Below are 21,022 nucleotides of genomic sequence, written 5' to 3'. Positions count from 1 at the left end.
TATTACAGATTGTTTAAAGAGTAACTAGCCATCTTGAAAATTTACACTTGGCTCTCTGAACAAACTGCTGCCTGAATATTGCATGTTGAAAGAGTGCTATGAAATTCATTAGAAATAATTGGCCTGTTGGAAATGAGAAAAGAGCCAGTAGCTCACAAGGTAGAACAACCAAATTTACCCAGTGTGATAATTACCATCAGTAGTTAATAGGCACTAATACAGTTCTCACTTTATCACCCAAGCAATGTTTGGTCATAATTTAATCAGATTAGTATTGTGTCATAAAGGTGAAAAGTGGGGAAAAGCTACTCATACAGAATAATAATGATAATCATACCTAATATTGGTAGGCATTACTTCAGACTCAGGATTATTCTAAATACTTTACCTATATTGAATCATTTAATATTCATGAGAACCATAGATGGGTATTTTAGTTTATCCATTTTATAAGTGAAGAGACTGAGGCACAGAGAGGTTAAGTGACTCCCCCAAAGTCACCCAGCCGGTGTGTGGTAGAGCCAGAATTCAAATCCAAGCAGCGTGGCCCCTGTGTTTACACCCCAGACAATGTTGTTCTTCTGCCTTTCAGTAAAATCACGATGAGGCTGGAAATTCAACAATAAAATAGTTAGCATTTACTAAGCTCTTACTATGTGACTGTCTTTGTGTATCAGAGAGGAATGCTTCTGGCTTCTTGTAGTAGCAAATCTGATCCACAGTGACTTGAACAAGTAAGACTGCTTTGTTCTTTTTTCTAATATAATAAGAAGTCCAGAGGTAGATGGTTGCTGGCATAGCTTCAGAGGCTCAACAACAGGTAGTGGCTTCTGTGCCCATAAATCTTGGCCTTTTGCTTGTGTTTTTTGTTTCATAGTCATAAAATGGCTGCTGCAGCTCCAGACATCACATCCTCATTTATGGCAGGAAGAGGTGGGAGGGTTCAAGAGCCAGTCCAGCTGTAACTGTCCCTTTTCATCAGGAAAATATGCTTTCCCAGAAATACCCCCATTAATCTCCTGCTTAGATCTCATTGACTAGACCTATGTCATGAGGTCACTGCCAGCTGCATGACTGTCTGTGACAGTGGAGAACAGAATTGTCCAGTGGATGATCAGTATCACCTGGAAACTTGCAACCTGGGAAATGCAAGTTCTCTGGCCCCTCCTCAGAAACTCAGGAGGGGACCCACGATCTGTCTTAACAGACTCCAAGAGATCCTGATGAACTCACTGGATTTGATCAATTGTGACTCATTGTCTGAGACCAGCCACACTGCTCCCTAACAGATCTGAGGTTTCCTGATCAAGGATGAAGGGCGAGTTGGGCCTGGCTGGGCAGGCAACCAGTTATTTAATGGCTCGTGTGTCGTTTCATCGTTTATGTGACAGCCCTCCAGGTAGGCGTCACTGTTGTGGAGCCTTTGGGGGAGGTCACTGGCACCCCCTTGGCTTTGCTTCTGGCTGGCAATGTGCTGCCTGTTTCTACTTTAACTGTGTACTTATTACAGTGTCACCCTTGGCAACCGTAGTGTCTGGTGGTCTGAACAAACACTGCTTTTCAAGAATTCAGCTTCCCATCCCCCGGCCAGGTCTGTCAGTGCTTGTGACTTCTTCAGGTGGGACAGCTGATGGTCTAGAAACCTACAGGTGACCAATTGTCCCAGTTTTCCCAGGACTGTGGGGTTCCCAGGGTTGCAGGACCTTTAGTGCTAAGACCAGGAAGGTCCCAGGCAAACCATGACCAGATGGTCACCCTAAGAAACCCACTAATCACCCCTCCTACACCCCCCAGCCAACTCCTCTTGCTCTGGGCCAACAGCCCTAGGTGACAGTGTGATTTCTAGGAGCCGTCTTTGGCCTGGGACTCTCATTAACTGAAGTCATTTCAATCTGCTTATCAATCAAGTGTAAACCCTTCCCTTATTCACAGTGTATTCATGGAGGCACTATTATGTAAGTCTCAGTACACCAGGTCAGGGGGGTGCGAAATAAATGAAAAACCCAGGCCATACACTCAGTCACTTAAATCCAATCTAGTCCAGTAAGCAAATAAACGTTAAATAAGTACCTATTTGCCTCGTACATTATGTTAGACCCCCACCCCCATGAACACACATTTCTGTAGAGGATGTGGATGAGTGAGATTATTTACAATATTATAATGCTAATTATTAAAACAGTAATAGCTTTAGGCATTTGCCAAGTTGCTCATTAATTAAAACCCCTTCCAGTTATGAGACAAGACAAAAGAGGAGGCCAGTGGAGAACCAAGCCTTACCCCTAGAAGGGATCTAGGTGGGGTTGAGGAGTGGGACCCAGGAGGGCAGCAGCAATGGGCCCCGTGATTCTGAAGCCCAGAATTAGCCAGGCTCACCCACCTGTTCAGCAACGACTCTGGACCCCGTAGACCTCTCCACACAGTGCCTGGCCCCGAAAAGCTTCTGGCAAGGAGGAGCAGAGGAAAAGCTTGCTCCCTGAAGACAGACAGATTCCAGAGAGAGAGCAGGACAAGCGGAAATACACCAGTGCAGTTCCTTTTCCAGCTCACCACTTGGACAACTCACACCACCTTTGATGGGGCAAGAGGCCACAGATGTTCACTGAAATATCCCTCCTAGAACCCAGAGGAGGAGGAGGGTGGCTCCCCAACCCCAACACAAATAGCTAATGCTTTTTGAAAATGTGTTGTGTGCCAGGCAGCATTTTATGCTCTTCTGGAAGGTAGACACCATTGCTCCCATTTTACAGACGGGGTACGTGACACACATAGAGGCTAAGTGACTCATCCAGCGTCACTGTGGCAGAGCTGGGTTATGGACCTAAGCAGTTTGACTCCAGGCTGGGGTCTCCTGATCCCTGGACCGATGTCTGCAGAAGGTCCTGCTATTGCACTAAGGAGAAAGTGATTTGTTGGAAGTGGGGGAAAGCTTCATGAGTGAAAAGAACATGTGAGCCGTGTGTCAAAGGGCAGGTAGGAGTTTTCCCTGAAATAAAGGGTGTCAGAGGAATGGCTTTCCAAGCAGGTGAAATAACAGCACAGGGACATGGCAGCATGAAGCAGCATGGAGCCTTCAGGGAAGTGGGGATGTTTCTTGCTAATCGGTGGGGAGGGCAGGTGTCAAATGCCAACAGTGGTGCCTGCCTCCCGGGACCTTGGGGGCTTGGGATAGGATATGTGCATTTCCTAGCTCACTGCTGGTCACATCACAAGTGCAGTCCCAGCCTATTGCTTTCTCTCTTCCCTGTTTCTTTTCCTGGCAAGTTATGCGCAAAGGAAACCAATCTAGGTCAAGGTTTTGCTAAGTTAACCGTTAACCCTGTCTCTCTATTCTAAGCACGTTAGGTGTTAGATGGCGCACTGTATTCTGATGTTGGTTTGGCAGGGACACAGTTCAACATAATTATCCTCCGTGGTGGTGAGTTGAATGCACAAGGAACTAATTGTATTCATTCACCTCCCCTTATCCTTGCCCCCATAATGTAGTAAACTAATCAGTTCACTTCATCTTTTGTAAATAGCATGTCTTTCCTAGTTAATAGAAACTGGCCGTAATTCAATCTAATTCAGAAATATTTACCGAATACCCATTATGTACCAGGAAGTGTGTCTGGCACCATGAATATGGGGATCTGCTTTCAATCATTCCTTTAGTTGATGAATATTTGTCAAATACGACTGTGTACTAACGCTGTACTAGCTGTAGGGATACAGTAGAAAAACAAACATGGCCTTTGACCTCAGGGAGCTTAGAGTCTAGTGGAGGATCAATGATCTTAATCAAATGCATGTAAAATAACACAGAATAATGTCTTTTGGAGCAAAATCCCGGGGTGCTGTGAGAGTATATAATAGGGGGAGCAGACTTAGGCTGAAGGGTCAGAGCAGCCTTCTCTGCTTGCAGAAGAATGAAGAGGAAGCAGAGTTAACAAGTATAGGGCCAAGAAAAGAGCATTAAAGGTGTGGGGAATGACTACTCAAAGCACAGAAAGAAAGCTTGCAAGTCTGAAGCTCAGTGGGTGTCTGGAGCATGGTAGGAGGTGAAACAGGAGAAGTAGCAGGGGCCCAATTGTGTAGCCTCGTGACCAGGGAGGAATTTCCTCTTTTCTCTGAAAGCAATGGAAGGGCCATTGGAGGGGTGTAAGCAGAGGATGAGCAAGAAGACCCCCCCTCCTGAGAGAGGTGGTTGGAAGACCACTGTGGTTGTCCAAGCGAGAGACGATGTGGGTTAGACCAGAGGGTGGCCACAGGGTGGATGGATGGGAGAGACAGTGAAGAGGTGAAATGGACCTAACCTAGTGAAGGATTAGATGTGGGGTTGGGAGAGAGAGGAGTCCACGATGAGTTCCAGGCTTTGAGCTTGTGAGGTCGAATGAATGTTGAACTGCTCATCCTAGGCTGTGTTTCTTTTTTTTTTTTTTTTAATTGAAGTATGGTTGATCTACAATGTTGTGTTAGTTTCAGGTGTACAGCAAAGTGATTCCTTGTATATTTGGTTTTATATATATATATATATATATTCTTTTTCATATTCTTTTCCATTATGGTTTATCACAGGATGTTGAATATAATTCCCTGTGCTATACAGTAGGACCTTGTTGTTTATCCATCCTATATATACTAGTTTGCATCTGCTCATCCCAAACTCCCAAACCCTCCCTCTCCCCACTGCCTCCCCCTTGGCAACCACCAGCCTATATATATATGTGTGTATATATACCTATGTATGTGTAAATATATATATATATATATATATATATATATATGTTCTTTTCCATTATAGGTTATTACAAGATATTGAATATAGTTCCCTGTGCTATCCAGTAGGTCCTTGTTGATTATCTATTGTATATACAGTAGTGTGTATCTGTTAATCCCAAACTCCTAATTTATCCTTCCCCCCTTCACCTTTCCCCTTTGGTAACCATAAGTTTCTTTTCTATGTCTGTGAGTCTGTTTCTGTTTTGTAAATAAGTTCATTTGTATCATTTTGTTAGATTCCACATATAAGTGATATCATGATAGTTGTGTTTCTTTGTCTGACTTACTTCACTTAGTATGATAATCTCTAGGTTTATCCATGTTGCTGCAAATGGCATTATTTCATTCTTTTTTATGGCTGAGTAGTATGCCATTGTATATATGTAACACTTCTCCTTTATCCATTCATCTATTGATGGACATTTAGGTTGCTTCCATGTCTTGGCTATTGTGAATAGTGCTGCTATGAACATTGGGGTGCATGTGTCTTTTTGAATTAGAGTTTTCATGTTTTCTGGATATATGCCCAGGAGTGGGATTGCTGGATCATATGGTAGTTCTATTTTTAGTCTTTTAGGGAATCTCCATACTGTTCTCCATAGTGGCTGCATCAATTTACATTCCCATCAATGGTGGAGGAGGATTCCCTTTTCTCCACACCCTCTCCTAGGTTCCGTTTTGGACCCATTGAGTTCAAGGTGGCTCCAAAGCCTACAGGAGTTTCTGTGTGGTAGGATCGATCGGTACGCACAGCCTGGAAAGTCATTGGCCATTAGGTGGTGACCGAAGCCTTTGGAGCCAGTGAGGAGAGAAAGGTTGTAGGATGGAGTCTTGATGGAGTCCAGTAATTAATGGCCAGGAGGACAAAGATGCGTGTGCAAAAGGGCTGATACATGAAATGCAAAATTGAGAGGCTGCGCTTCCATTGAAGCCATGCAGGTGTTTTTTTTTTTTTTTTTTTTTTTTGCGGTACGCAGGCCTCTCACTGTTGTGGCCTCTCCCGTTGCAGAGCACAGGCTCTGGACGCACAGGCTCAGCGGCCATGGCTCACGGGCCTAGCCGCTCCACGGTATGTGGGATCTTCCCAGACAGGGGCACGAACCCGTGTCCCCTGCATCGGCAGGCGGACTCTCAACCACTGTGCCACCAGGGAAGCCCTGAAGCCATGCAGGTGTTTTGAGAAAGAGAGAGTGGCCAAGTAGAAGGGGCACAGAAAGTTGTCCATTGGCTCGAGTGGCATAGCCATACGTTGTTGGCCTGCTGTGCTATGGGGATGGGGTATAAGCCATACTGGGACAAGGCAGTAGAGGTAGCAGGAATGGGGAGCCCCATCAAGAAACGTGATGAAAGGGAGGCATGAGACAGGGCAATACCAGGAGGAAGGTGTGAGATCATCATCCTCATCCTCTTGACTCATGATATCAGTGGTTAGACAGACACCCAAGCAGGGAAGGACCATGATGTGGTCATGAAACTTGGGGGTCCAGAGGTTCCATAATGGAGGTGGGATTAACTCCTTGGATACTGAGGCAGGTGAGCTGATGTCTGAGTACGTAAGGTAAGAGTGCTTGATGGACAAGACAGGAACTAGAAGTAGGGAAAGGTCATCCTGGCAAAGGGATTAGCAGGTACAAGAATTTGATAATCCAAGTATCCAAGTTTTTCTCTGTCCTGCCTTCCCTCTGGCCCAAAAGATGTCTGTCCTCCTATATACCATATAGGTGTATATGGTTGTGGGTGTCTAGGTATATGGTGAGGTGTTAACTGCCAAATATATGTGCTGGGAGGGGAAATGGAATATGCTGAGAAGTATCCATTCAGCTGCCATGACAAACATGATGCAGTAAACCAGGAGCCGTTTGAAATAAATGGGTAGGTGTTCAGGTAAGGACATTTAAGAACCAAAACAAGGTTTGACAAATCTGACTTATTCCTGTTTTTCTCTTTTTTCTTTTACAGTCAACTTTGACCATTTTCAGATCCTACGGGCCATTGGTAAAGGGAGTTTTGGGAAGGTAAGAATGATGGATTTTAACAAATTTCATCAATAAAATAAGAAAGTTCCGACCACTGGGCTTATGCCTATGTGCATGTTTGTGTGTTTGTTTTTGTGTTGATTGCTGGGCACTGGGAATTTCCTGTTTGACAGAAAGATTTGAATTTGCTAAATTTGAAATGTGAAAGGAAGTCTGAATAGTTTCCTTTGGATATGCTGTAATTCATCCTGAAAATTAAATTACAGCAGTCCTGCTTTAGGTGAATTACTATGGTAATTATTTCAAGATTGCTAATGCTATTTCTTCCTTGAGGATCTAAATAAGGAAAGTGGAAAAAAACATGCAAATTTATGTGATGGCCAGCAGTAGCTCTTTCCTGCAATGGAGGCACTTTAAAAAATTATTGTGGAAAGAAGATTTAACATGAGATCTGCTGGCTTAAATTTTTAAGTGTACAATATATTTATTGTTGTTGCCTATACATGGAACACTATATAGCAGATCTCTAGAGCTTACTCATCTTGCTTGGCTGAAGCTTTATGCCCATTAGTTAGTAATTCCCTGTGTCCCCATCCCCTCAAGCCCTGGCCACCAGCTTTCCAGTCTTTGGTTCTATGGATTTGAATATTTTAGATACCTCCTGTACATGGAATCATGCAGTATTTATCTTTCTGTGACTGGCTTATTTCACTTGGCATACTGTCCTCAAGATTTACACATGTTGAACAAAAGTGGTGAGAATGGGCATTCTTGTCTTGTTCCTGAGCTAAAGGGAAAAGCATTCAGCTCTACACTGTTGAGTATGATGCTAGTTGTGGGCTTGTCATATATGGCCTTTTATTATGTTGAGGTTTCTTCTATACTCACTTTGTTGAGAGTTTTTATTATAAGTGGATGTTGAATTTTGTCAAAAGCCTTTTCTGCATCTATTGAGATGATCATGTGATTTTTATCCTTCATTTTGTTTATGTGGTATATATCATGTTGATTGATTTGTGGATGTTGAATTGTCCTTGCAGCCATGGAATAAATGTCACTTTGAATAGTGTGGATGATCCTTTTAATGTATTGTTGAATTCAGTTTGCTAATATTTTGTTGAGGATTTTTGCTTCTATGTTCATCAGGTACATTGGCCTGTAATTTCCTTTTTTTGTGGTGTCCTTGTTTGGTTTTGGTATCAGGGTAATGCTGACCTTGTAAGATTAGTTTGGAAGTGTTCCCTCCTCCACAGGAAGAGTTTGAGAAGTATAGGTATTAAACATTTGGGTGTTTGGTAGAATTCACCAGTGAAGCTGTCTGACCCTGGATTTTGTTTGTTGAGAGTTTTTAATCTCCTTACTAGTAATTATGTTTATTCATAATTTTCTCTTTCTTCATTATTCAGTCTTGGAAGATTGCATGTTTCTAGGAATTTATACATTTCTTCTAGGTTGTCCAATTTGTTGGCATATAATGGTTCATAGTAGTGTCTTACAATCCTTTGTATTTCTTTGGTATTGTAATTTTATCACTTTCATTTCTGATTTTATGTACTTGAGCCCTCTCTCTTTTTTTCATAGTGAGTCTAGCTAAAGACTTGTCAATTTTGTTTATCTTTTCAAAGAACCAGCTCTTAGTTTCATTGACCTTTTCTATTGTCTTTTTAGTCTCTATTTCATTAATTTCTATTCTGACTTTTATTGTTTCCTTCCTTCTGGTAACTTTGGGCTTCATTTATTCTTCTTTTCCTAGTTACTTTAGCTTTATCGTTAGGTTGTTTATTTGAGGTTTTTCTTGTTTCTTGAGGTAGGCCTCTATCACTATAAACTTCCCTTTTTGAGCTGCTTTTGCTGCATTCCACAGATTTTGGTATGTTGTATTTCCATTCTCATTTGTCTCAAAGTATTTTTAAAAATTTCTCCTTTGACCCATTGGTTGTTCAATGGCATGTTGTTTGTCTCCACATATTTGTGTTTTTCCAGTTTTCTTCTTGTAAATGATTTCTAGTTTCATACCATTGTAGTCAGAAAAGATACTTGACATGATTTTGATCTTCTTATATTTATTGAGACTACTTTGTAGCCTAACGTATGATCTGTCTTGGATGATGTTACATGTCCACTTGAGAAGAACGTGTATTCTGCTGCTTTTGGATGGAATGTTCAATATGTATGTGTTAAGTCCATCTTGTTTTATGTATGGTTTAAGGCTGATGTTTCCATGTTGATTTTCTGTCTGGATAATTTTCCATTGTCATAAGTGTTATATAAGTCCCCTACCATTATTTTATTGCTGTCACTTTCTCCTTTTAGGTCTGTTAATATTTATTTTATATATTTAGGTGCTCTTATGTTGGATGCATAAATATTTACAAATGTTATATCTTCTTGCTGGAGATGACTTTATCATTATGTAATGCTCATCTTTGCCTTTTATTAGTCTTTGTTTTAAAGTCTATTTTGTCTGATATAAGTATATCTACCCAAGCTCTCTTTTGGTTTCTGTTTGCATGACACATTTTTTCCATCCTTTCACTTTCAGTTTGTGTGTGTCCTTACATCTGAAATGAGTCTGTGGTGGGCAGCATATATATGGGTCTTGATGTTTATCCGTTCAGCCATTCTATGTGTTTTGTTTGGAGAATTTAGTCCATTTACATTTATAGTAAGTATTGATAACTATGTACTTATTGCCATTTTGATAATTGTTTTCTGGCTGTTTTGTATTTCCTCTATGTTTCTTTCTTCTTCTCTTGCATTCTTCCCTTTTGGTTTGATGACATTCTATAGGGTTATGCTTAGATTCCTTTATCACTATCTTTTGTGTATCCACTACAGGCTTTTGCTTTGTGGTTACCATGAGGCTCACATGTAACAGCTTATATATATATATACACAGACACATAAATATATATGTATGTGTATATATAAAACAATCTATTTAAAACTGATAGTAAGTTAAGTTTGAATGCATTCTAGAGCTCTACATTTTGAACCCCCCTTCACATTTTATGTTTTTGATTTCATATTTTACATTTTTAAAATTTCATGTATCACTTAACTAAATTATTAGTTATTTTTATTACTTTTATTTTTTAAACTTCATAATAGTTTTGTAAGTGATCAATCCACTACCTTTACTATATATTTACCTTTACCAGTGAGATTTTTACTTTCATATGTTTTCTTGTTACTAATTAGTGCCCTTTCTTTTAGCTTAAAGAAGTCCCTTTAACATTTATTGCAGGTCTGGGTTAGTGGTGATGAACTCCTTTAGCTTTTGTTTGTCTGGAAAGCTCTTTATCTCTCCTTCAATTCTAGATAATAACGTTGCTGAGTAGATTATTCTTGGTTGGAAGTTTTTTCCTTTCAGCACTTTGAAAGTGCTGGTCTTCAGAGTTTCTGCCAAAAAAATCTGCTGATAGTATTATGGGGGTTCCCTTGTTTGTAGCAAGTTTTTCTCTTGCTGCCTTTATGATTTAGCTTCAGCTTTTGACATTTTAACTGTAATGTGTCTCGATGTGGGTCTATTTGGGTTCATTTTATTTGGAACTCTCTGGGCTTCCTGAATCTGGATGTCTGTTTCCTTTTCCAGATTAGGGGAGTTTTCAGCCATTATTCCCTTAAATAAGTTGTCTGCCTATTTCTCTCTCTTCTCCCTCTGGACCCATATAATGCAAATGTCATTCTGCTTGATGTTGTCTCATAGGTCCCTTAAGCTATCTCCACTTTTTGAATTTTTTTTTCTTTTTGCTGCTCTATTTGAATGAGTTCCAGTGACCTCTCTTCCAGATCACTGATTCTTTCTCTGCTTCTTGTAGTCTGCTATTGAACCCCTCTAGTGTATTTTTCAGTTCAGTTATTGTATATTTCATCTTTGTGACTTTTATTTAGTACTTACTTATATTTTCTATCTCTGTTTAAGTTCTCTCTGTGTTCATGCAGTCTTCTCCCAAGTTCAGTGAGCATCTTTATGACTAACATTTTGAACTCTGTTTCAGCTAAATTACTTATCTCCATTTTATTAAGGTTTTTTTTTTTTAACCTGTGGTTTCATCTTTTCCTTTTGTTTGGAACAAATTCCTTTCTCTCCTCATTTTGCTTGCCTCTCTATGTGTTTCTATGTATTAGGCAAAACAGCTATCTTTCCCAGTCTTGAAGTAGTGGCCTTGTGAAGGAGATGAACCTTCTTGTTTAACCTTGCCCTAGCTCTTGGTTATATTTTGAACCATTGTGATTGTCATAGCACCCTGATTTATTCTTGGTAATTCCCAGTTGTTGAAGACTTGTGAGTGTTCCAGAGGGTGGGATCTCAGTTAGCCCTTAATTTCAGGCTGATTAGAAACTAGGCAGCAGCTTTTAAGGTATGCAAGTATACACAGTACTGTGAAAATGCAATTGTAAACCTTGCTGGCCTCCACACCAGGTGATCTACAGGTGTCCCATTAGTGAAGTTGCAAAAATCGGGGCTCCAGGTGAGTGTTTGTTTTCATTTCTGGGAGGTACCAGTGAGCTGTAGTGAGGTCAAGGGAGATCACAAAGGTGATATCCCCTAGACCTTCCATAGCCTCTAGACATATGGAAAACTGGAAGCCTGTCCATCAGGCTGAAGCTTCAAGACAGGTAAATAGGGCTTTTTCACAGGAAGACTGGGGGTGCATCACAGTCAGCTGTCTGTGCAGTAACTGGAGTGTGGTAGCCTGCCAAGAATAGTCTCTCTGATTGTTTCAGACCCATGGGTCCCAAAACACAATCCCCCCTGGACACCAGAGCCAGGTGCTCAAGAGGCATACACTCTATGGGCTGCATGTGCCAACTGGCTTTGGCAGGGCTGCAGAAGTGGCATGAGGATGGGGCATGTACAGTGGGACTAATAAGGTGGAGAGAGAGCACAAAAATGGCACCTGCCAGCTTCTGTCTCCAGGAAGAGTCCCAACAGATTCCTGCCCCTCCAGCAGATGCTTTAAGATTAGTAAATAAATCTCCTTCACATATGGTCTAGACCTTTTCATACTGTTGCTTTTGTGCTGGGTCCCAGGGCGAGTGAGTCTGCATGCGAGCCCATTAAGAGTACGTTCCCTGTTCCCTACAGTCCTATGGTTCTTCTGGATGTAAGTCCTGCTGGTTTTCAAAGCCAGGCATTTTGGGAGCTCTTCTTACCAGTGCAGGTCGCAAGGGTTGGGATGCCAGATGAGAGCACAAACCCCTGGCTCCTCAGGGAGAAGTTTTGTATTTGTGAGATCCCTCCCAATTTCAGGTCACCACGCTGGGCGTGGGGTTTTGGGCAAGATCACATCTCTGCTTCTCCTTCCCATCTTGATGTGGCTCTTTTATCCTTTGTTGCAGAGGAGCTGTTCAGCTAGTTTTCAGGTCCTTTTCATAGGGAATTTTTCCATAGGTAGCTGTAAATTTTTTGTGCCCATAGAAGGAGGTGAGTTCAGGATCTTCCTACATTGCCATCTTGAACTACCTCCTTCCTCAATCTCTGTCTTTACTGATTTTAACAATCTAGTTGTTTTATCCATTTCTGAGATGGTTGTATACAATCTCCAGCTCTGATTGTGGAGTTGCTTCTTCTTCCTTTAATTCTGTCAGTTTTTTTTTTTTTTTTTTTGCGGTACGCGGGCCTCTCACTGTTGTGGCCTCTCCCATTGCGGAGCACAGGCTCCAGACGTGCAGGCTCAGTGACCATGGCCCACGGGCCCAGCTGCTCCGCGGCATGTGGGATCCTCCTGGACCGGGGCACGAACCTGTGTCCCCTGCATTGGCAGGCGGACTCTCAACCACTGCGCCACCCAGGAAGCCCTAATTCTGTCAGTTTTGCTTCTTATTCTTGCAAGCTCTGTTGTTAGGTGCGTACAGTTTTATGGTTGTTATGGCCTCATGATGAATTGACCTTATTATCATTGTGAAATAAACTTTTCTATCTCTGCTAATAATCTTTTTTGAAGCCTATTTTTTCTGAGATTAATATAGTCATTCCAACCTACATGGCATATATTTTTCCATGTCTTTTCTTTCATTCTATCTGTGTTTTTATATCTGACATAAATCTCTTGAGGATAGCATATAGTTAGGTCTTGCTTCTCTTTAAATCCACCTGGCAATCTCTTTTAGCCCTTTATTTGTTCTTGTTCTCTTTCTCTTTTATTCTTCTGTTTCTCTTTTCCCGTTTTGCTTTGAATTAATTAAATATTTAGAATCTCCATTTAATTTATCTACTGACTTTATAGTTATACTTCCTTGTGTTATGTTTTAAAATTGTTGCTCTAGGGATTATAATACACATCGTCAGTTTATTTCACAGTCTGCTTAGAGTTAATATTTTATACTTCACATAAAATATAAAAACCTGGCAACCATATAGGTCTATTTACCACTCCTGTCAACCATTATACTATAGTTGTCATATGTATTACAGCTTCTTAAATCATAAGTCTCCAATACAATATTATAGGTTTTTGCTTTAAATGTATAGAAATATATGAATATATAATATATGTGTAAAATATATATTTATTTTAAAGTATGTGCAGCTTTTTGGCTTTTAAAAAATTAGGAGGACAGTAGTTCTTGATATTTACCCATACCTTTCATGAAGGTCTGAATTTCCCTCTGGTGTCCTTTCCATTCATCCTGAAGAATTTTCTTTAGTATTTTATGTGGTGCAAGTCTCCCGTCAATGCATTCTCTTAATTTTATTTCATCTTAAATGTATTTATTTCACCTTCTTTCTTAAAGAATATTTTTACTGGATACAGGTTATTGGGTTGACAGTTTTTTCTTCACTGCCTTAAAGATTTTGTACCATTGTCAGCTGACCTCCGTACTTTCTGATGAGACATCATTAGACTTGAATCATTATTATCTGATAGTAATGTGTCACTTTCATCTCTCTCCTTTCAAGATTTTCCTTTAATCTTTGACTTTCAGCAATTTGACTATGTTGTGCCTAGGTGGAAATTCTGGATTAAAAGAAAACATTTTCTCTCTCTTTGCTTAGATTTCCTATATTTTCATTTATTTCTGTCATATTGCCCTTTTTTATCATGCAGCATACTCATAGTCATAAGAGCTGTTTTCATGTCCTTTATGCTAATTCCAACATCTGGGTCATTTTAAGATTCACCTCCATTGAGGATGGGTTACATTTTCCTGGTTCTTTATATGTTGAACAGTTTTGGGTTGCATCCTGGATATTGCCAATACTATGTTGTATAGACTTTGGATTGCATTGTATTTCTTTGAAAATATATTTTTAATGAGCAATTAACTTGGTTGGATTTACACTGCATACTCTGCCTCTTGGGCAGGCACACAAAGCGTAGTCTTTTCTTCTTCACTGTATTGCTTATAGTCTGCCCCTTATAGTCCTTAGGGGTCAGCCAGAGATTTGGGCAGAGTTTATGTGCCACGTTTGAGATTCCCCTTCTCTGGATTTTTCAGAGAGAGGAGTTGTGGCCCAGAGAATTTAGGAAGTTTGCCTCTAGTCTCTATGGATAGTAGCTGAACTTCAACAACAACAAAAGATTTTAAAATTCTGTTAAATCTTTACTTTCTGTTGTCCCTTATGTTGAGGATTTCATGGATGAAGGAAAATGGAAGCAACTTTTTAAATCCACAACACAATTGGCACCACATAGAAGCATATCACTTTTACCCTCATTTCAATGATGATTTTGGTCCTAAGCTCCTTGCACCCCTTCCTGTCATACTACCAAATCTGTTAGCATGTGCCCTCATGAATCATTAATTGATTATATCCTGTCACCATCCTTAAAAGTTTTGTTTTCCTTTTCTGCCTACATCTGTGCTGCTGTTTGCCTACTGGCTTGGCTCTCAGAACCTGTATTCCAGAGCATAAATGTATTAAAGCTATGGTTATAATGGATGTTCTGAAAAAAATGCAAGCTTTATGGAGGATCTAGTTTTAAGTCCCTCTTTAGGTTGTAGCAATTTCTTGATGACACCCAAATTCATGTAAAATGTACACAAACATCCAGTATTCAGGATGAGGTTAGTTTACTTCAAGGCAATCGAACATAGCTTTGTTGTGGTCAAAATACTAAATAATCGCTGCCTTTCATTGTAAGTGTAGATGAGTCTATATGACTATTATGAGACTCAAGGTGGAACTGGGCTGGACTAAGATGAAGAAAACCACCCTCCTAATACTGAATGCATATTTTGGCTTTGCTATCTGCCTTTGGCAGGTTTGATATCTGACATTTATTAAGAGTTTCCAAGAAAGACATTTCATTGTTAAAGTATGACAGTAACCTTGGTTATCAGGAAAAAGCACATGTGAATTCACAGAAATCTCATTTTACTTTCATTCTGGAGGAAGTTGTACTTCCCCAGTGTAGCACCAAAGTAAACAGCTGCAGGCAATCCATTGATTTTAGCAAGAATTCACTGAAAATTTTTATAACCCATTTATGACTGAATTTTAGGACAGTTGAAGCACAGCAGATTAATTTCTACGTATCTCTGTGGAAACACTTTAGATTTGGGAAGCAGACTGACTCTGATATGTACTAGTTGTGGCTACCTGGGAAAGTGAATTAGCCACCCTGAAGCTTAGTTTACTCATCTGTAAAAAGGAAAGGGAATGGAGAATCATAGTGGACTGGAGTAGCTGTTGTTTTTGACTGTTCAGCATGGTTTTTGGTACCCTTTCTTATCACAGTAATATCTCTTTCCTTTGGAAAACACCTCCCCCACCCCATGTGGACTGTCAATTATTATGGTCCCTCACTCACCTTCTGAGATGGGCATGTGACCTGGCTGGGCCAACCACTTGGGCCATATTCAGCTAGACTGGTGCTTGGTCCAAGGAGTGGCTGTGTGACCCAAGCCCAGCCATTCATAATCCTTCCACGGAATCAGAGGTGAAAGGCTTGTCTCATCCTCTCATTGATGATGTACTGTAAGAAAACAGGTCTGCGTGAGTTGGTGACCATTTTTCTCAGTAACTGGTGAAGGTGAAAGTCTCTCTGCAAAAGGAAAGAATGAGGCCCAAAGTGAAGAAACAAACAGATGTAAGAGGCAGGTGGAGAGATGGACTCCTGTTGAGTAGGGTCAGGACTGGGGCGAGCAAGCAAGGCACCAGGAGTGAAAATTTAAGGAGGCATTGCTCCCAGGGTCCTCCAAATGCAGGTTGACATTGCTTCCTTACATTTTGCCCCCTCACTTGCTGGACCCCAGTCCTGGCCCTGCTGGGCACTGTCTGAGCTTGGGTTCCTCCAGGAGCTGAAACTGAGACAAAGAATTGAGTGCAAGCAGTTTTTTGGGTGGAGGTGATCCCAGGGAACACCTGAAAGAGAGGGAGTGAGACCCAGAAAGCAAGGCAGCCAAGGATGGGCATTGGTGAAGCCACTCACCACTGAGGCCCTTGGACTCACCTCCATTCTGGAACTCAATGCTGAGGGTGCCTTGAAGGCAGCTGAAGGTCAGAGAAGCTGATGTTTTTATGCACAGTTCCCTGTTCATCATTGACGGAGGGCTGCTTTAAACAGCATTACCTCTCCTGCACTTTTTGGCTTATCCCATCCAGGGCAGAAGAAGGTGCCCAGCAGAGAGTCACAGGTGTCCACAGTAAGCATCCTGAGGTGTGTGGAGGTGCAGGAGAGGGAACATGGGTAGGTACCATCAGTGCCTCTGCCTTTGTGCTCTTCCAGTCCTGTGAGCCTTATCCAGTGTCCTTACCAGCTACAGGAGCTGGCATCCTGTTTTGATTACGCAAGATCATGTTGGGTTCCCAGTATTTGCAACTTGGAGTAGAGTCCTGACCAATCAGGAACTCACAGTCATTGTCCTAGGAACTGGACCCCTCTTACCATCCTTGTTGCCCTAAAAGCCCAGTGTGTTGGGCATTATTTTCCCCATTTACATATGATGAGTCAGAAGCCTGGAGAGGACCCCACTGTCACACACAGCCTGTTTTGTTTCCACATGTTCCTCCCAAATACAGAAGTTAGGTTGAAACTAGCTTTAGTCACATGTGTATCAGCAGGAGACCATGGGGGTCAGGGGGATAGTGTCCATCAGTGTCCAGAAACACTGGACATTTGGTTTAAGAAGTAACATAACATAGAGGAAAGAGCATGGGCTTTCTACATGGGGAGGCCTAGGCTCAGATTCTGGTCCTGCTGTTTCTAGCCATGTGAACTTGGACCAGTCATAAAGCTTCTGAAAACCTATGTTTCCTCTTCTGAAAAACAAGAATGCCCATTTCTGTCCTTATTATGTTCACATTTTCCTTAAAATCCTTGAACATACAGAACATATTAATAATAGCTCTCTTAAATTTTGTTTAAAATTGTTTAAATAATTTGATCACTAATGCTTATTTACTAATTTCATCACTGGTGCCATTTCTGGGTTTGTTTGTCTTTATTAGATTTCCTTCTGCTTATGAGTCATATTTTCCTGCTTTGCATGTCTAGTAAATTTTTTTGGACACTGGACATTGCAATTTTACTTTATTTATTTATATATTTTTATTGATTTACAATGTTAAGTTAGTTTCAGGTGTACAAAATAGTGATTTGATATGTTCATAGATTATACTACATTTAAAGTTATTATAAAGTATTGGTTATATTCCCTGTGCCATACATTATATCCTTGTATCTATTTTATACCTAGTAGTTTGTACCTCTTAATTCCCTTCCCCCCACCCATCTTTCCTCTGGTAGCCACTCAAATAGAACCTAGAGAAATGAGATCTACAATATATGAAATGAAGTATTCATTGGATGGGATTAACAGCAGATTAGGCAGTGCAGAAGAAAAGGTTATCACACTTGAAGATATAGCAATAGAAACTATACATGATGAAGCATAGAGGAAAAAAGATTAACAAAGCCTCAGTGACTTATGGAACAAAATGCAATAGTTTAACATATGTGTAATTGGAGTCCCAGAAGGAGGGATGGGCATATAAAGTATATTTGCAGAAATAGTGGCTGAATTTTTTTTCAATTGGTGAAAATGATAAAATCAAATCCAAGAAGTTCAACCGACTCCAAGCAAGAGAAACACAAGGAAAACATCATCAGTGATCATCATAATCAATTAATAAATAGTTTAAAACCATTAAGAGACAAATCTTAAAATCAACCAGAGAACAAAAGGACACATTGTGTTAGGAAATGGAAGCTATGTAAGCCCAAAGACAATGGAGCAATATCTTTCTAGTGATAAAAGAGAACAAAAATACCGTTGTACAATGAAGGCAAATAAAGACTTATAAACAATGCCCTGAGTGACCTTACTGTGAAAATAAGGGGCAGAGACCATGCAGCCTCCAGCATCAGACCTGACGTATGGTTGGCATTTTTAAAATGCCTTCCATGTCTTCTTGGCCCTGGGTGATGTGGTGGGTTCTGGAAAGTTTTAGGTAACCACCTGAAGGGGTGCGTCAGGGGAAGACCTGGCTCTCTTAGCTTCCTCTTTCCATCTGTCACAGCACATCTTGCCAAGGGATGGTCTTCAGCTTGCTCAGCTGCCTCTGCCATCAGAGTGTGAGATTCCTGAAAGCTTGGGATTGGTCATATTCACCTGCCCAGTCCCATCAGCACCTGGCTTAGTGCTCAGCAGGTGGTAAAGGCTCAATAAATGCTACCTAGAGAATGGATGAGGGGGAGAGAGAAAGAAGAGGGAAAGCCCTGGTCTACATAGCAGCCAGTGATGTGATAAAGCATGGATTGGATCACATGCTTGCTGCTTTCAGAATGAATGCCAACCTCTTCTGCTGGCCCACCAGGCCCAGCAATCTGACTTACGCCTAGTTTGCTGACACCTCTCTCTACGCCCTCCATCTTCCTACTCATTCCACTCAGCCCTTCTTCTCATCTCTCGAACATGCTGAGCTTATTTCTAACTCGGAACCTTTACACTTGCTGTGCCCTCAGCCTTGATCGCTTTCCCCCAGAACTCTGCAAGGATCACTCATACCATACAGAATTCTGCTCAAATGTCCCCTCAATGGGGGCCCTCTCTGAATATCCACCCCACTTGACTCCACCCCAAGCATTTCATATCCATGTACCCTTTCTGGTCCCCTTTTCTTCAGTGCACCTGTCATTACCTGTAATTCCATTACATGCTTATTAATTTGTCCTCTTAGTTGTTGGTCTCATGCACCAGAACATAAGCTCTCTCTGAGGGCAGCAATGTTCCCTCCCTGTTCACAGTTGTATCTCCAGTACCTACTAAGCAAATATATATGTATAAAGTATAATACATATACACACATGTGTATATTTACACATACATATATGCCTAATGCACATACCTATACACACTCACTAATCAGCATATAGATATACGTATACACACATTAAGCAGTGTATATATATATATGATCACACATATGAATATGCATATATACACACCTAGTAAGCTGTATACATAGACACATGCATATATATATAAACATATACACACATATCTATATGCGTGTATATACACATACATATAGTATACATAAACACATGTAAATGTATATGCATATAAGCAGTAAATATACTTATATATACATATATATACACCCACTAAACAGTTTATATATAGGTAGATATACCCACCATATATTATATAGATACATATACACACTCATATATATATATACATATATCTGTAAGCCCACAAAGCAGTATATATGTATATCTACACACATATATATATGCATGTATATACATACAAATACATGCATATATACATATCCACTAAGCAGTGTGTATATTTATATTCATATATAATATATACTTACATATACATGTGCATATGATACATCTGACATATATGCTCTATGTAATTAACTGAATAAATACATATTATGTAAATGAATGAAAAACTTGACAATTAACCAATCAGCTGCTAAGAGTTAGTTGACTGGTTTATACTGAGTGCCTCTGAGTTAGGGTCCTGAGGAGAATTTCTCTGTCTCCGCTGCTGCAAACTCTAATTTTTCACAAATGCCCCTTTAATTTCCACCTCTCTCCTGCCTCACTCTCCACCTCCCACAGGTTACTCTTGACCCCTTCATTCGTTGAGCCATTGGACATTTTGCTCCTGCACCAGCAGAGAGAGTCCAGACTGGAGTGTTCTGCTATGAGTCAACTTTGAAGTCAACAGGGCTTAATTATTTTCAAGGGAAGGAGGAAGATACCTTTGGGAGAACTTTCTGAGACGTTTGCTTCAAAAGGGTGTTTCTTGGATTAGCAAATGGGCCCCGTGCTTAGAGAGTCATAGGGTTGAAGCAAAATAAACAGAGAGTTAATTAAAATTCATGGAATAGCCAGAGGCAGTCTGCACATAAAACAGCAAAAAGTGGCACAGATTTATATGATAATAGCTCTTTATGTCCCTCAAAGGAAGAGTCTGGATAAAATTGAGCAAGAGTTGCACAGATGATAATTCCAGACTCCACACTCTTATTATGCAATGATGATCATTTCTACACGCAAGCATATTATTAGCTGTCTCATCCACATTCCAGATTTTCACATCTGCATGTGAATTCATAGTGCGAAAAAAATTTTGATTAATAGCAGACTAACCAATTTAGTGCCCAGACTGCAACAAATCCATTTTGGAATTAAGTGGAGATTTGATTTTATATATATGTTTATAAGTTTGAATGTTCAGAAACATTTGACTTAGTGTTTTTTTCCTTTAAAAATGTAGTCTTTGGAAATCTTTTTCATCTTTTAAGATAAGGGTAGCATGGTGGAAAGCATAGCAGGATTTTGAGTCAGACAGTAAACGTTTATGCCAACTGTTACGTCTCAGCATTAGTCTAGGTACTTGTGATGGTGTGGCAAACAAGATGGATGAGGTCCCTGGTGCCATAGAGCTGACAGTTTGGTAAGGGAGACAAATACACAAACAATACCCAACCATGATTTCAATAATGATAGTTGCTCTGCAGAAAATGCATAGTGCAATGACCTGGGACGGTAGGCCTGCTTTCCTTGGAGGAGAGGGCAACAGAGAAGGCTTTGCTGAGAAGGAGACATTTAAGCCAAGGCCTAACTGCTAAGAAGGAAACAGACCATGTGGAGATCCAGGGGGCAGAGCATCACATACAAAAGGGGCAGCAGATGCAAAGGTCCTGTGGCAGGGACAGACTTAGTAATGGGGCCATGGCAGCAAATGTGTGTAAGATGCCCAGCCAACATTGTGTCCGCCACAAGCAGGGACTTGGAATACATGTTTGCTCTTTTCAGGACAATGAAAGAGTTAATCAGTTTATAGCAAAATGGTTAGAGAGCTTT

At 40.5% G+C, this 21,022-nt stretch overlaps 1 protein-coding gene across 2 annotated transcripts in view; it reads left to right on the top strand.

Annotated features, from left to right (window-relative positions):
* The window catches only part of STK32B (serine/threonine kinase 32B), a gene marked incomplete at its 3' end in the record, with an annotated part of 359,900 nt that overhangs the window by 96,058 nt on the left and 242,820 nt on the right, over positions 1-21,022 (top strand). For both annotated transcript variants that reach the window (XM_079701554.1, XM_079701553.1), the window contains exon 2: positions 6,721-6,776. In XM_079701554.1, the coding sequence (XP_079557680.1) occupies positions 6,721-6,776 (56 nt within the window). The remainder of the gene's footprint in view (positions 1-6,720; positions 6,777-21,022) is intronic.

The sequence above is a fragment of the Hyperoodon ampullatus genome, assembly GCF_949752795.1.
Source record: "Hyperoodon ampullatus genome assembly, chromosome: 1".
NCBI classification, from domain to species: domain Eukaryota; kingdom Metazoa; phylum Chordata; class Mammalia; order Artiodactyla; family Ziphiidae; genus Hyperoodon; species Hyperoodon ampullatus.
Note: the sequence above shows the minus strand (reverse complement) of the source record. Positions and strands in the feature narration are given on the sequence as shown.